Source organism: Metopolophium dirhodum, chromosome 3, assembly GCF_019925205.1.
Source record: "Metopolophium dirhodum isolate CAU chromosome 3, ASM1992520v1, whole genome shotgun sequence".
Classification (NCBI taxonomy): Eukaryota; Metazoa; Arthropoda; class Insecta; order Hemiptera; family Aphididae; genus Metopolophium; species Metopolophium dirhodum.
The window spans coordinates 20,059,295-20,075,367 of record NC_083562.1 but is presented as its reverse complement, the minus strand read 5'-3'; the positions used below and the strand labels follow the sequence as shown (position 1 = coordinate 20,075,367).

The 16,073-nt window shown below is 26.0% G+C and overlaps 2 protein-coding genes across 2 annotated transcripts; one reads left to right on the top strand and one right to left on the bottom strand.

The window, feature by feature from the left end:
• Window positions 1-217: 217 nt before the first annotated feature.
• Window positions 218-6,473, bottom strand: LOC132941765 (FAST kinase domain-containing protein 1, mitochondrial). Its single transcript, XM_061009921.1, is given in 12 exon segments — window positions 218-663; window positions 718-889; window positions 956-1,079; window positions 2,078-2,228; window positions 2,288-2,358; window positions 2,360-2,531; window positions 2,605-2,756; window positions 3,797-4,118; window positions 4,253-4,611; window positions 4,713-4,999; window positions 5,065-5,832; window positions 6,272-6,473. Coding segments are annotated over 12 exon segments (2,787 nt in total). The 5' UTR covers window positions 6,276-6,473; the 3' UTR covers window positions 218-458.
• A 163-nt stretch (window positions 6,474-6,636) lies between these two features.
• On the top strand, window positions 6,637-13,115 carry LOC132941722 (ADP-ribosylation factor GTPase-activating protein 2). The gene is made up of 12 exons (XM_061009872.1): window positions 6,637-6,860; window positions 6,948-7,087; window positions 8,151-8,342; window positions 8,425-8,556; window positions 9,090-9,224; window positions 9,294-9,410; window positions 10,336-10,488; window positions 10,556-10,686; window positions 10,758-10,904; window positions 11,382-11,697; window positions 12,726-12,929; window positions 13,033-13,115. The coding sequence occupies exons 2-12, from the start codon at window positions 7,013-7,015 to the stop codon at window positions 13,051-13,053; spliced, it is 1,623 nt and encodes a 540-aa protein (XP_060865855.1). The 5' UTR covers window positions 6,637-6,860; window positions 6,948-7,012; the 3' UTR covers window positions 13,054-13,115.
• The last annotated feature ends 2,958 nt before the right edge of the window (window positions 13,116-16,073 follow it).

Genomic DNA, 16,073 nt, shown 5'->3' with positions numbered 1-16,073 from the left:
GTTGCTATAAAAAATAGTTGATAGGCTACCATTTATTTTTTTTTAGATTTGCCACATTACCGTGTTGATGAATGCCTAAATATTTATAAATAAGTGTCAAATGTCAAATGTCCACTTTCAAGTAAAAGCAGACTGACGGCAAAAGTCTCGTATAAAAACCTCATAATTATGACAAAACATAGATAAGAATTTAAAAAAGTAAGTAGGCAAAAAAAAGTTTAATCATTAATCAATTATGTATATTGACAACTAAAATTGTAATAATATTTTATACAAAAGAAGTTAATTTTTAACTAATGACCTAGATGAGCTTTCTGTATTCTGTCAATTGTAAATTGTAGTTATATATTCTATACTTCATTAAATACACTTAGATAGGAATACATTTTATTTATTATCCATAATGGACAAATACTCAAAAAAAAAAAAAAATATCTTTGACATTAAAATTTTAATTGTCAAGGTTTTTTCCAAATTAAACTCTTTAAATACGATAGTTTAGCTTCGGGCTCAGTCATAAACATGGAATTCCATATAGATTTTTTAATCCATACCACTCTATATCCAAGTATTTCCAAATGCCTTTGCTTCAATTTAGAAAGCCCTCTCATTTCATTATCAGTCTTTCGCAAATCTTTTTCATTCAGAAGAAGCAAAATTAATCTAGTAGAAAAAGTATTAATTAATATTTTGAATATTTAATAAATGTAAACTTACTTCTCATTTTTATTTTCATTCTTTAATTGTTTTGAGTTATTCAGAGATATTTCAAAATCTAATTTGTATCCATATGGAGAAAAAGAGTTTGCTTTCAGATAACCTTTATTTTTAATTAATTGACCTACTCTTTTTTCCACGTCTAAATAAAATGAACCAGTATGTTTGGGAACTAAAAAATAAATAATTAAATAAATAATATATTTGTATATTAATATTGTGATGTTCTTTTTTGTACCTAATGACTGGATTTCTTCACAATACTTAGTATGAAACCACGGTACATCAAATTCTGGATAATCAATACACACAGCTCTATTTAATATCATTAATAATTGCCTTACTTTTAATGGATATGTAGCCTAAAAATATTTTTTGATAAAAAAAACTATGTTTAAATTATATTGATAATTTAGTTATTATTACAGGGCTCGTAAGTTCATGCATCTGCATGTTTTTTTTGCTACACAGGAAAATATGCTAACTGAGATACAAATCCGTTTCATAACAATAGTAATAATAATATGAAGTTTGATAGTGCATGTTTTTGCATGTTTTGGGTGTTAAGGCATATTTGGCATATAGTTGATTTACATTCGTTAGTGCATATTATTTTATATAAATATTTTTTAGACAAATAGTTGAAAAGTTTCTTGTTTTTATTTACTTTCCCGTAACCAAAATTATAGTGTTTTGATTTATTTTTTTTCAGTGTGTGTGTGACTACCTAGTGTCCTAGTACATACCTATTTAGATTTTATGCGTTTTACGTAGTACTGCGGAAACAATGTAATCGCTACCACTATCATCCTCCACCGTACAAAGTTTGTCGTCAAAACGAACCTGTACACGCATGCAGCTTCTCACCAACCCGCATTTATAATTTTGCACATTGGTACAGTAATAACAGTATGGTTTTCTTGCAGTCGCCAATGAGTTTACTCATATCAGTCGTATACTCGTATGAGTTCGTCCGATCAATTTCTTGTTTTAGTGTTTTCGTGTGAGGCATATGTACCGTAGACAGTATTATTGATATTTTATTAATTTAAACAATGCCGAAAGAAAAACAAATAGTTGCGGGCCGTTTGCAAAATGTTGTGGCGAAATTAGTAATTTTATAAATTCATGGATTTATTCTTATTATTTTAAATTTTGCTCATGATTTTTTTACAGTATGCATATTTTGAGTGCATAATTTAAAAATGTTAGGGCATATAAATGCATATTTTTGAACTTTTAAGTGCATGTTTTAATGCATATTTTGATAATTTTTTGTGCATGAATACATGCTTATTTAGGCATTTTTTAGTGCATGAAGTTACGTGCCCTGGTTATTAAATTTAAATATACAATTCACCTTAGCATAACAGTTATTTAACTCATCATCCAATTTTTCTAAAAACTCAACACTAAATAAATAATCTTTTATGGATGTAGGTAGACTATAAAAATAACATAAAGCAAGTGAAGCTCTCATGAAATTTAAACCAGACATTTTAAATTTATCCCTAAAAAATAAAAATAAATTATTAAATTAAAACTATGAATTATTTAAGACTAACTTTACCTGTTAATTATTTCAGTTGCATAAGGAAGAAATTCTATAAATTTTTCACTATTAACTCCATACAAAAAAAAATACTGTTAATATTTTTTCCACATTTTCAGCTAACAAATATTTGTGATTTTTTATGAAATACTTCAAGCATTTGTCTAAGAGCTCAGCATCATACCAATCAGATGTAACTAAATTGTAAGTCAGTTCTCTTATAGTCCTAGATGAAAAATGTTCAGATGTAAAGTTTTTATACCTGTAAAATATTTCGTTATTAAATATTTTAAAAAACTAATGTTATTAGAAAAATTACATTATATAGTATTTACCTATCCAGTATTTTATAAAATAGTTCTGGTTCTTTAACATTATATCGATGATTATATCCTCGGTACAAGGAATTTAGTTGATCTATACTTAAATTTGGTTCTTGATTTAGAATTTCTAAACATCTTTTGTTAAGTGCAGTACATAGCCTCACCTTAATAAGAATTTAAAAATGATTAAAGCATAAATATACAAAGTAATACAAAAATCAAAGTTGATTGTATAAGATATAAAATCTATTGTATATAAATATATAATATATTAATTTATATATTCAATTCAATTCAGTATGTTGTAATTTTCTAAAGATAATACCTTATAATTATATAGGTATATAATATGTACATTGTACACAGTTTTTATCTATATTATTCGCCTTAAAATGTAACAAATAATGTACCAATTGCCCTCAATACATTTTAGGTTTATATACTAATTGCATTCAGTGTATTTTTACTGATTCTTTAAAATGCCAGGTTATATGTTATAACTTTGGATTGTAATATTAATGATGGAATTGCATAACTTATTGATTTAGTACAATATAATTATTAACTCTTTTAAATAAATCTTAATTAAAATTTTGGAAGGTAAATACAGGAATAAGAATATACACCATAATATATTCATATATTATATTATAATTTGAAGACTTGAAATCAATAACAGGCTATGTGCCAAAAAATGAAAAATTGAATTAATCTCAGAAATGTGCATAGTGACAAGTCCCAAATTTTAGTCTTATTTTTGAGTAAAACAATTTTTTGTATCCAGAAATAATTGAACCAGTTATATTTGAAAGAAAAATCCTGGAGTCTATAATAGGAATAAATACAAACATTTATTACCTTGGCTTCAAATATTGACAATATCCAATATCCACCAACAACAATATATGAAAAATCATGTTACTTAAACATTATGTTCCTGAAAGTAGGTAAAAAAATTGATGATGAACACATTTTAATCATGAATTATACTTATTATAAAATAGTGTATTATGTACTATATACATATTTACTTATTTTAATATTTTAGTTTATTCATTAATTATATATTTTGTGATTCCAAATAGGCAAAACAATAAACAAGCATATTGAATGCAATTGGTACAAAACTAGTATATAATAATATTATTATTATATTAATTAATTAATATTACAGTTTAAAGTAAAATAAATAAACGCAACTTACATATTGATCTAAGAACATTGGCAATGAGGTTTTATTCTTTCGATTAATAAATGCCGTATTCAGACCTCTACTAATAATGTAACAATCATATACACTATATTGACCAACAGTATCTAATACTTTTTTAACCATTACTTCAGGCATTTCATAACCAATATTTTCATTAGGATAGCTTATAAAAAATGAAAATATTTTACTAAATTTAGATGGAATTATTGCTGACAATCCTTGCTCTAATTCCTCATTTAACCAATTGATCATTTGACTTTCAAATTTATAATGTCTGTATGTTCCAGACATATTGTTATTAAAATTCATGTATCTATAAAAAAAATCAAGTTTGCTAAACTAATAAAATATAAAAACAATAATAAAATTATAATGTTAATATAACTAACTTCCCCACCCCTCTAAATCTGATCATGCCACTGAGGTATGTAAATTAAAAATGTTAACCTGTTACATATTCGTAATAGCTTATGATGTTCACGAATTGAGGGTTTCCCAGTTATTAGCCAATCCAATACACTTGACCAATAAGCATTGCATATATGTAAATCAGATGTTTTTAAATTTCTGATAATATTGAACAAGGGTCCAATACATAATTGAGAAAAACTATTGTTTAACAAAAATTGTTTTCTTAGTAAGGATTCTATATGTTTTCGTCTAGATGCAGATGAAGATGGTACTATACAAGATAATAGTCGAAGTACAGTGATATCAGTATCAACATCTGCTTTAGATAGCCATTTAGATGTCTCGTTGTGTATTTCCTCAAATAACTGATACGGTTCAGATTGTTTCACGATAATCTTAAACAATAAAATTGTTAATTATTCATTTTTAAAAATAAATAAAAATAATTTTTGAACATAATTTTAGATTGAATGTGTGATTAAAACATATTCCATACCATTTGTAGTTGTATCATATCATAAAGTGCTATGTGTTTAATTACACCTTGTAAATTGAGCAACAAAGATCTAGTGAGATCAATGTTTTGATTAATCCAGTAAGGACTATTTATTAGTCTCAGCACTTTCACTATGCATTTAATTTTATCATCATGTTGGGGTTTGTTCAACAAAGTGTGTTCAACTATTGTAACAAAGTTATCCATGGTAGATTTGTTTAAGAACCACGGTAAATTGTACAAACATATGGAAATATGTTTTATATCTTCATAAGTTTTACATACATCTAAGACAAAAAATAATAAGTCGTTAACAAAATTAAATTTGGAGTTAGGAAATGTATGTTCATACTTAGTTTTTTTAAAACTATTGGCCAAATGTCTTTAAGGATATACAGACCTAAAAGGTCTCTATGACTCACAATTGATACAGTAAATCTGGATAATATGCAGGGTTCTATTTCTTCTACAGGAGTAGTCATCAATATTTTTTGCAACCTATACGATAGTTTTTTACTTACGGTACAATTTATATCAACTCCAATTTTATGTAAACACAATAAACTGTAAGATAAACATTGGATGTTCATGAACTTGTTATGTTCTTCCACTAAATTCAATAAGTTCAAAAAATCATTATTTGTTAAAATGTTTTCAAAAATATTCTCAGGAGTGATATAAGAATTCAAATTCTTTTCAAACATGCACACTTTGTAGTATATTATTTGAAGTTCTCTAACCATAGCTATAGCCATAGAGATATTTTTCCAATTCAATTGATTATTGTTGCTTCGCAAGATATCAAAAATGTCTTGCAAAGATTTACATTCACTTATTTTTGTTGCTAGTGTATCATTATTATCTAATAATATAATATTTTTAATGTCTCGTTTTTGTTCAATATCCTCAGTATCACTATCAGTTTCATCTCCTCTAAAAGAATGAAAACAATATTTTCTGTGAAGTTGCTGAAGTGGCAACACTAATTTTAGAGGATTTGTTTCATACAATTTAGTACAAACAGCATTATAATTTATGGTTTTATATCTTGTTTTCATGTGAATAATTTTGGTGGATATTTTTAAATTTGTACCAAATTGTTTAAATAATGTCATTTTACCTGGAAAAAAAAATTATCAAAATATATTGACATGAATTTATTTATACAGAAAAATCTATGTTATGAAGTTCAAAAGCTTAAATTATAAATTTGTTTTACTTCTTTAATTTTATTTATTTTCAAGAACCACTGGTATTATGTTGTTATAAAGGAAATTCTACACTACACTTTTGAAGCATTTATTCTAAACAAAAGCAAATAATTTTGTTTGCAGGTACAATTCAAAAACTAAAAATATAGAGGTACAATTTAATATAATTTAAATTTAAATTATTGTGTTGATAAAATATAGTATATTTTTATACTACCTATATAGAAACAATATTAATTTAATGTTTAATCTGTATATTTTGAGACTACCTACGGATTTAGTTTTCAAAATTTGTCAAAAAATTAGCTATATACTTGTAACTAAATATTTAAAAATATCAATACTTACTCATTTATGTATATTTTTATAACACTTCATGATACAAGTGAAAATAAAATATGTTTAATAATTTGTTTTCGTTTAATTTCTTTACATGTATACGTATAAAATATAAATAAGTTTGTCTTTTTAATAATTCTGGTATTTCAATTGTTAATTTACTAATTTACTATTTAAATTTTTAATTTTAATTTTTAATCTTGTGATTAAGACGTTGTGTTGTGACATGTGTTTGATAACACAATTTGATAATGATCAATCGTACCAAACTTTCAATAATAATTTAAAGTTCTCTATATATTTTGATGACATCATCATGATTCATGGTAAACGTCATCTCCGGTCATACTGAATGTGTTTGAGATTCAATTTTGTCTTATCAACAAATTCTAGTTTCTCACTTTCTCAGGTTTCTCTGCTTACAACTTACTATTTGTGTAATAACTATTACAATTTACAACTTTCAAGTTTAAGTTAATATTAAAATAATATAATATAGCCAATGATATTATTATTGCATTCTGTCTTACACGAAGAGTCTTTTAGTTCTAAAATTACATAAAATAATTGCCATTTATATTCACTAACATAATTACAGGTAACAGAGTATTATTAATTATTGAATCATTACTTGTATGTTATGATTATAAATTATAATAATATACAATTTACAACACTGTTGTAGTTACCACTTTTGCAAGACTTTATAAATTTGCTTAATATATATTATTAGCATTAAATATCAACAATATGTCTGAAGCAAAAGTTAATAGCGAAGACATAGAAATTGTATTCCAGCGGCTTAGAGCGTTGCCAGTCAATAAAGTAAATATACTTAAAATATCACTGTACTACGTACTATAAGTTTTTACTCTGTACTATAGTCTATAACGTATATAACTTTAATATGAGTTGATAGTAAATGGTATGCAAAGCATTAGACCTTGATCATCAATTGATCAATATAATAAAAATCTGATGATTTATAAGTTCATATTTTATAAATATATTGAATTAAATAATATCTAAATTTACATTTTATTCAATGTTAATACAGGAAGTAAAATGATTTCCCCTAGAAAAATTTATTTGGTTTTTAAAAAAAAACAGCTATACCTATATTTATTAAATAATTAAATTTATATTTTGCTTGACTCGATTAGTTTTATTTTACTAATTGAGTTTTTTTTTATGTGTTAGTTATACAGGAGATTTTAAGCATGCTCACCCTATTTTCATGCTTAAACAATTTGAAAAAGTTATTAATTAGTAATTACTATTGATCCATCAATATAAATAATTTGTAAAAATGATCCATGTATATAATAATTGTTACATATAGTTTATATTTTTAAGGATTATTATCCTTAGTATAAACATTTTAACACCTCAGAAACTACTCATTAGAATTTTGAATTAGATACATCAATATTTTTAAGAAAATCATCCGTTAAATAGCTTGCAATTAAAAATAAGCTTTCTCATTTGAAAAATAGAAGTTTGTATTACCACAAGACACTGGTCTATATCAGAAATTTGAAAATATGGTCTTTGATATACTTACAAATTCTAAAAATCAGAATTAAAATAAATGTACTATTAAAGGGAAAATGGGGGTTAGTATGCTTAAAAAATCACCTATATAGATGATTATGGTTAATGCTTGTACATTAATTGAACTTACAAAAGTATAATATTCAAAATGTATTTTTTTCTACTAGTAATTTATTATAATGTGTACAATTAAACTCATAGTATTGATTATGTGATTATGTCTACTTATCTAACTCAAATGCCTATACATCAATTGATTACCATAAAAATTAAATACAAATTAGCTTTTATTGTTCATCAACTTTGAAAATAAATCAATATATAACTGTTTCAGACATGTTTTGACTGTAATTCAAAAAATCCAACATGGTCGAGTATTACATATGGTGTGTTTATTTGTTTGGATTGTTCTGCAGTGCATAGGAGCTTGGGAGTTCATTTGACTTTTGTAAGGTCTACTCAATTAGACACAAATTGGACATGGTTGCAAATGCGGCAAATGCAATTGGGTGGAAATTCAAATGCTGTATTAAGAACTTTTATTTTTATATAGCTCTATAGATTTCAACATTATATACATACAACTTATATTATATGATATTTTATAGACAGTTTTCTTCAGGCAACATAATTGCATATCCAAAGATGCACAGCAAAAATATAATTCCAGAGCTGCTCAGCTATATAGAGATAAACTTTTACAAAATGCTAAACAAGCAATGAAAACTTATGGAACACAGGTATTTTATACCCCCAAAAAAGTTGTATTGTAATTATTAATTTTTTTATGAAAATATACAGTGGAACCTCTAAATACCAGCCACTCTCGGTTACCAAAACTTTGTCCGCTATTTGGAGGTGTCCGTTAAGGGAGGTTTCATTGTATTTAAATTAAATCCCATAAAAGTCTTAAAGCTAACTATATTTTTTTACAAAAAAAAAATAAATTTATGAATGGTATGTGCATTTGATTGCAATATGTGTTTACTATATTCAGTTCAGCGAGAGAACGCATAGATTCTGCGCATCCTCCCCCCACTACTGAAGCCAGTTCCCGAATTGCAGGGTATTTGGTGGGGATGTGCCGAAGATCGATTTTGGGCGGGCGTTCTCTCACTGAACAGAGTAATAGTATCTGGTATGTATTACTATACCACACACATTATCGACCATTTTCTACTGACACAAAGACGAGATGTATCCACGAAAAAAAATAGTATATATGTAACATATTTGCAGAGGCTTTAATCATTATCCTTTATGTTTTATTCAGTTGTTTTTGGACCAATCACAAGAAACAATTGAAGTGAAACCAGTAGATTTCTTTGAACAACATACAACTAATGTTAATTCGTGTAACGACAACTTTTTAAGTAACAATTTTATGCCATTTACTTCTCCTAAACAAGTATGTGTAATCAATTTTTTTTTTATAATTTTTAATATTGTTGAGTTTTGAAAAATATATTATTTTTAGGATAATGGTGATACAACACTTCTAGGAGGCACTAAAATCTTAAATGATGCGGCACAAAAATCAATAGATCATAAAACTTTATTAGGAGGTCGTCAAGCACATAGTAAAAGATCTGGTGTAAGTATACAACTTAGATAAAGAATAATGACAAATTAGTGAAATATTTTGTATTATTCTGAACTTAATTTTACCAATAATTATTGCTAATACATTTTAATACAATTTTATTTGTAACTGTAATTAATGTATAGTTGTATAGTAGAAAATAGATCACGTATAAAAAAATCGGTACACAACCTACACTCTGATTTTTGGCCCTATATGCAACCTACTCTCTGATTTACAGTCCAATACGCTACCTACATCATTCATGTAAAATACAAATTAATTTCATATATTTTTTATTCTACTTATCATGTCATCGATAGCCATATTGTTTTAGTCAGTTGTTGTGAAGCGTCTTTTTAATATTTGACAAAAAGTCATCAAAAATGGTTCTTGGATTTTACATGATCTCGACCTCTCTTCTTGGAGTTGTCTATATAATATAAGAGACGCCCGATTTTCAAAATATTGTATTTGTATTTTAAATACTGCCTCCACCAAGAGAGCGCTACTCGTTGGTACATCCAAATGATCAAGCTCCGCGTTTTTGTACCCAAATTTTTCCCACTCTACCATATAGTTGTAGGAATGACGGCGGCAGCCAGCGTACGGGCAGATTTAGTGGTAAGAATGCGCGAGATCGGATGAGTTTTGGTCGCCGCCCAGTAACAGTTTCTTGGTGGCGGCAGTATAATTATCCACAAGCCTTCAATTTTTTGAGTGTGTACGCGTGTTTCCGGGTCAATAAAAAATTCAGATTGATTAAAAATTGATGATTTTAATATTCAGGGTGTATCACGAAGAATAGGAATTTTGAAATATTATTTTAATGTATATAACAGTCTGATCTTCTTGATACATTCTGTATAACAATTGTTTGGTATATAAAATACAAAAAATATATATATTTCATTGTAAAATAAATGTTTGCTTTTAGTTGGGAGGCAAAAGATTGGGTATGGGTGCTCAGAAAGTACATGCTAATTTTGCTGATATAGAAAAAGAAGCAGAATTAGCTGATAAAATGAAATTTAGCGAACCAGAAAAAACCGAAAATATAGAGAAATCTAATGAAGACCAAGAAACTCAGGTATATAAAATTGAACATATTATTGATACCAAACTTACAGTTTAAAAAATGGATTTATGATTAACAGATGTCATCAATGAGGTTAGCCTATCAAGATTTGAGTTTAAAGAAGAGTAAAGAAGAGGAAAAATTAAAACAAGTTGACCCTAAAAAAGCTGCTCAATTAGAAAGACTTGGTATGGGATTTACTTCAAAAAAGTAAGTTAAATATTTTAACTATAAATAAATAAGATTTTTGTAAATACTAACTATCATTATTTTATTAATAGTATTGTTAGCCATTCAGCATTAAATGATATGACGACACTAGATAAAGAAGTAAAAAAACAAACTACATTAGACCATAATGAAGATCAATTCTACGATTGTTTTGATGAAGCTAAAACTCCTGAAGCGGTTTTAAAAATGATGAACAAGTAAGATTTGTGCATTTGTTTTGTAAATAAAAATATTTGAATGTTTTAAATAATGCAATTTTTACTCTGATCCAAAACCTGAAAATATTTAACTCTAGTTATTAAATTATGTTACTATTTATAATATAAAGATTTAGGTATTGGTAAACAATCATTAATTTATTATTATTATTAATTATTTTAGTAAAAATTTAAAATCCAGGTAAAAAAAATAATTTTCTCTATGCTATTTAATTTGTTATAATCTTGAATTAATTGACAATTTTCTGATAAACATAGTTTCTGATTAATAATCTAACACCAAACCCATTTACTAGTTTTGTAATATACATGCCTGGCATTCATAAATAACACAATATTTTTGGTAATGTCAAATTTTGGCCAATAGAACACAAAATTGGTTTTGAACTTACAATTAAACATATCACAGTATATTGGTCTAAATTTATTATTTTTTTTATATTTTTGTTTGTACAGAAATCGTCAAATTACCAGTGATGACTTTATGGACTTTGATGACTCTATTAGAAGTTTAAAATCATCATATACGCCATCCAACATCGATGTCATTAAAAACGATTGGGATAATATAAAACCAGCAAAAAAAGTAATCAAAGAAGCTGAAAATGATTATTGGGACTCTCTTAATGAAAACTCTAATAGAAGACAAGGTAGAAATAATAGATCAACCAATTTAGCACCACAACCCTCAGAAAATAATGAAGCTTTTAAAAAATTTGGTGGTGCTAAATCAATATCATCTACTCAATATTTTGGTGATAATAAAACACAAGTAAGTTATGTTTGTATAACATGTAGGGTAAATCTTTGTATTTCATAAATTTGGCACTTGTCATTTTATATAAGAAATAAAAGTATAATTACAGTAATAAATACTTGATTTTGTTGTAAATTATCAATAGTAAAAGAAAAAAATACTAATCTTAATAATTTTTTTAACAAAAGAAATAGAAGTAGTTTCCTTGATTTTAAATTACCACTTAATTATTTTTTTAATTTTGTTTCTTACACCATCAAAAAAGGTATTATAGAGAATTCTACCTACTCTTTATTTTATGTAATATAAATAAATCAATTAAAAATATTCTTTGGATATTATTGAATTCAATTTAACATGACTATATAAAAATAAATATTATGAAGTAATGTATTTTAAATGTATTAATTTCATATAATTTAAGTTTTACTTTGAGATATACAATCTTCAGATTAATTTTCTTCTCAATAATCATTTTAACTATCACCAAGATATTTCTAATCCCAAAGTATAATTAGAAAACAATAATAGTTAACATTTCTGAACATTAAATTATCATTATCAAAATTAATTTTCAACCTAATATCTATTATGAAATCGAATACTGTATCGAATACTCAAATTATTCCATAGTCATTAAGAACCGCCTTTCTTAATATTGTAATTTAATTAACTTACTTTCTATTATATATATTCTATATGATTAAAATCAGTAATTATTGAGGTAATAACTTCTTGTGAAAGCATATGAATAAGAAAAAAATAGTTTTACTTGCACATACAACTCTAATGTTTAATCTTTACGCTTCTATGGAATTTTCTTTTTGTATAATGTTTGAACCTTTAAAGCACAAAGGTATTCGGTTTTAAAATTTGTCTTTCATATGCTATCTATATTTTACCTTGTTATATAATTTACTTTGTACAATTATAAAAAAAATAGTATGTATATAGGAATAAATATATATATTAAGTACTCAGTAAAATAAAATGATTGCAATATTTTATTCATGTTTGAATTTGAATTTAATTTTTAATTGTAGTCTGAGAAATCAAATCTTTCACGTTTTGAAGGAAGTAATAGTATTTCATCTGCTGAACTATTTGGCAGAGAAGAAATGACAGGAGTTAATTCTACATACCAACCACCAGATCTAGATGATGTCAAAGAAAGCGTTAAACAAGGTGTAACAAAAGTAGCTGGGAAATTATCATCTCTAGCTAATGGCATGATGTCATCATTTCAGGTAAAATGCTACATAAACATATAATATTTTTATAACAACATATACATATAATTACAATTATCTAATATTAATTTAAATTAATAAATATATGTCTTATTTGCAGGAAAAATATGGAGGTTATTAAAATGTTTGATTCAATGCATACACATAAGAAATATCTAATAAATGGTAACAGTGTTATATGGATATATTTTGTAAATAATTATTTCATATTATTATATTAGTAATTAAATCAGTTTATTACATTGTTAAAGAAAACTATAAAGTAGTCTACTTATGTTCAAACAAAGTGTTAGAAAGTTAATTTGTTCGACAATTTGTTACAACAAAGTAATAGATGGTACTAAAATAATATACAAATATATAATATTTATTATAAGAAATAATATGTATATTATATATTATATTATTTTATCCTAAAAATCACATTTAAACGTCATTTAAATTGTTTGGATAAATTATAATTTCTAACACATTGTTTTCCATTATTTGAATTTCTGAATTTTAACATAAGTACCATTGCCAAACATTAATTTTATAGTATTGTTTATATCATGATTATAATTTATGGACTTCTAAAAAAATATACTTTTATTACAAAAACTATAGTTTTTCTTATTACTTCATTATAAATTGCAAATCCTTAATTAGTAATAAACTGAGGCTTTCACAATAATTTTACTTAGTACCTTTACTCCATGAAAATTATTTTTGAGTGAATTATGTGTTATTGTTTTCTTTGATCCATAAAAAATGTATGAGATTATCATTTATCACAGACTTTAAACTTAAAGTAAATGGAAATTGTAACATTCAATGATCAAATTTTGTTCAGTGATAAACAGTAGGTACTACTCTACTATATACACCAGTATGTTGTGGGCAATAAATACATAAATTCACAAATGTTCTACACGAAATGTGGAGTTTTCATTTAAATTGCGAGTTCAGATAATATTTAGTTTAAGTAACATTATTATTAATTGTAATGGTATTAAATTAGTATTATTTGATCAAAAAGTGTTAACCATAAATTAGTCGCTTTATAATGTGGTCGAAAAAGCAGCGTTACGACTAATGACATGATAAACACTGGCACAAATTACGTCGGGTTAAGTAGGATTACGGGTACAAGTAAAGGGAAGCTAGCGACAAATTTTTTCACTTTCAAAATATAAACAAAATGCAAATATTTTATATATAATTTTTTGATGCTACCAGAGAATTTTAACTTTAATGACACCCATGTGAAGAACCAATTGATAATAATTGTAGGTATACGAAAATGTACCACAAAAGTACGATTTTTTGATAGTAAAATTTTTGTTATACCTTTTTTATCAAATCAGTTATATTTTTTAATAATTAGTGAGTCGAGTGTTACTGCTGGGTAGCACTCACCTCCCGCATTCAAAAGCCATGTAAATAAATTCAGCACATATGCTCATTGAAAATATTATATTACAGATTGTATATAATCTAATAAATGTTAAAAAAAAAAAAAATAATTAGTGAGAAGTAATTTGAATTTTGTAAAATGTACATTGGTCCGTGATGTTAATTCATAGGGTGAGTATCAAAATATGTTCCATAGAGGTAGGTCGGTCGCAAGCGAATGAATCAAAATGACCGAATCAGTCTTGTGGCCGAATTACGACCGAATCTAATATCTAAATGATTCGGTCATATGGTTTTTAGATCTTTCGGTTCTCAGTACATTTTGACTGATTATGCACTGGGGTGTATCACCTATTCACTTATCCGTGGGTGTATCATATTGGTTATATTTTGACCAAGGACTAATTAGACGTGATTTTTACGTTAACTCGTTAGACGTTAAGTGTTAACTAGACTCGAGAGATGGCATAATTCTGTTACTTTTTTTTATTAATTATTAAATAAAATACATTTTATTGTTCTAGATAAATTGTAATAAACTAATACAATTATAATTTATGAATTAACTAGACCAAGTCTAGACCACGAATTAAGATATCTTAATTCGTGGTCTAGACTTTAGTGATGGGATATCGATTCGGTCACTTTTTATTATTATTCAGGATATTTACAATAATAAATGTCAAATTGTCAAAAAAATCGTCTGAAAAATAATAATTTTGATAATAATAATAGTAATATATAACAAAAATGTCAAATCTATTCTGTATTGTGATTTACAAATAATAATTTTTCAACTTTATCTATGTTTAGTCGTGACCTCCTATCCGTTAACACCAAGTCAGCCTTTGAATGATATATATAAATAAAGAGGTTAAAAACTTAATTGTAATTTTGACATAACTAGATAACATGATATCGGTGTTTGACTGATTCAAATCACTCAAGTGACCGAAGTACCGATTATCGAACCATCCCCTCTCTATAAATCGCCCAGGAATCGGCCTAACCGAAAAATTGAATGAACGAATCAAATGACCGAATCATTTTACTGATTCGTCCCGAATGATTCGAATCATCCCATCTCAAATGTTCCATAGAAAAGTAATAAAATGGTATGTTCTGTGGGATGGGTTCGTCACGAAAAACTGATATCTTTTTATCTTTATAATCGTGATTTGTACGAATGGATCATAGCAGGAAAAATGTCTCACTGTCCATGACGTCATTACGCCGTATTGCCGTTTATCATTGTTGATACTGTATGACGTCATGGACAGTGAGACATTTTTCCTGCTATGATCCATTCGTTGAAAATTTGATTGAAAATTTTATTACAGACAGTCGTCACCACCGGGAGCGCTGTATGTCCTAAAGAGGCCGATGAATGAACAGTTTAGTTCACCAAAGCTATAGAAAATTGAAAATATATCATGATTTACGGAATAAAATTCAAAATTTTTCATTGCATAATTAATTCTATGTTCTAAATTATTTATATGCATGTATTTAAATACTTTCTTTTAATCAAAAACAATTATTAATATTATTAAATATTGTCATTTTTAAATTTCCTATTAAAAAAAAAATATATAAAAACTGTGAGAGTTAATTCACTAAATTATCATACATAATGCTTTCAAAGTGTTACAATTAACAAATAATAATTATTAATTATTAATTAATATATGGATTTTAAATACAATTCATAATATGTTGATATTGAGGTTAATACTAGTATTCATA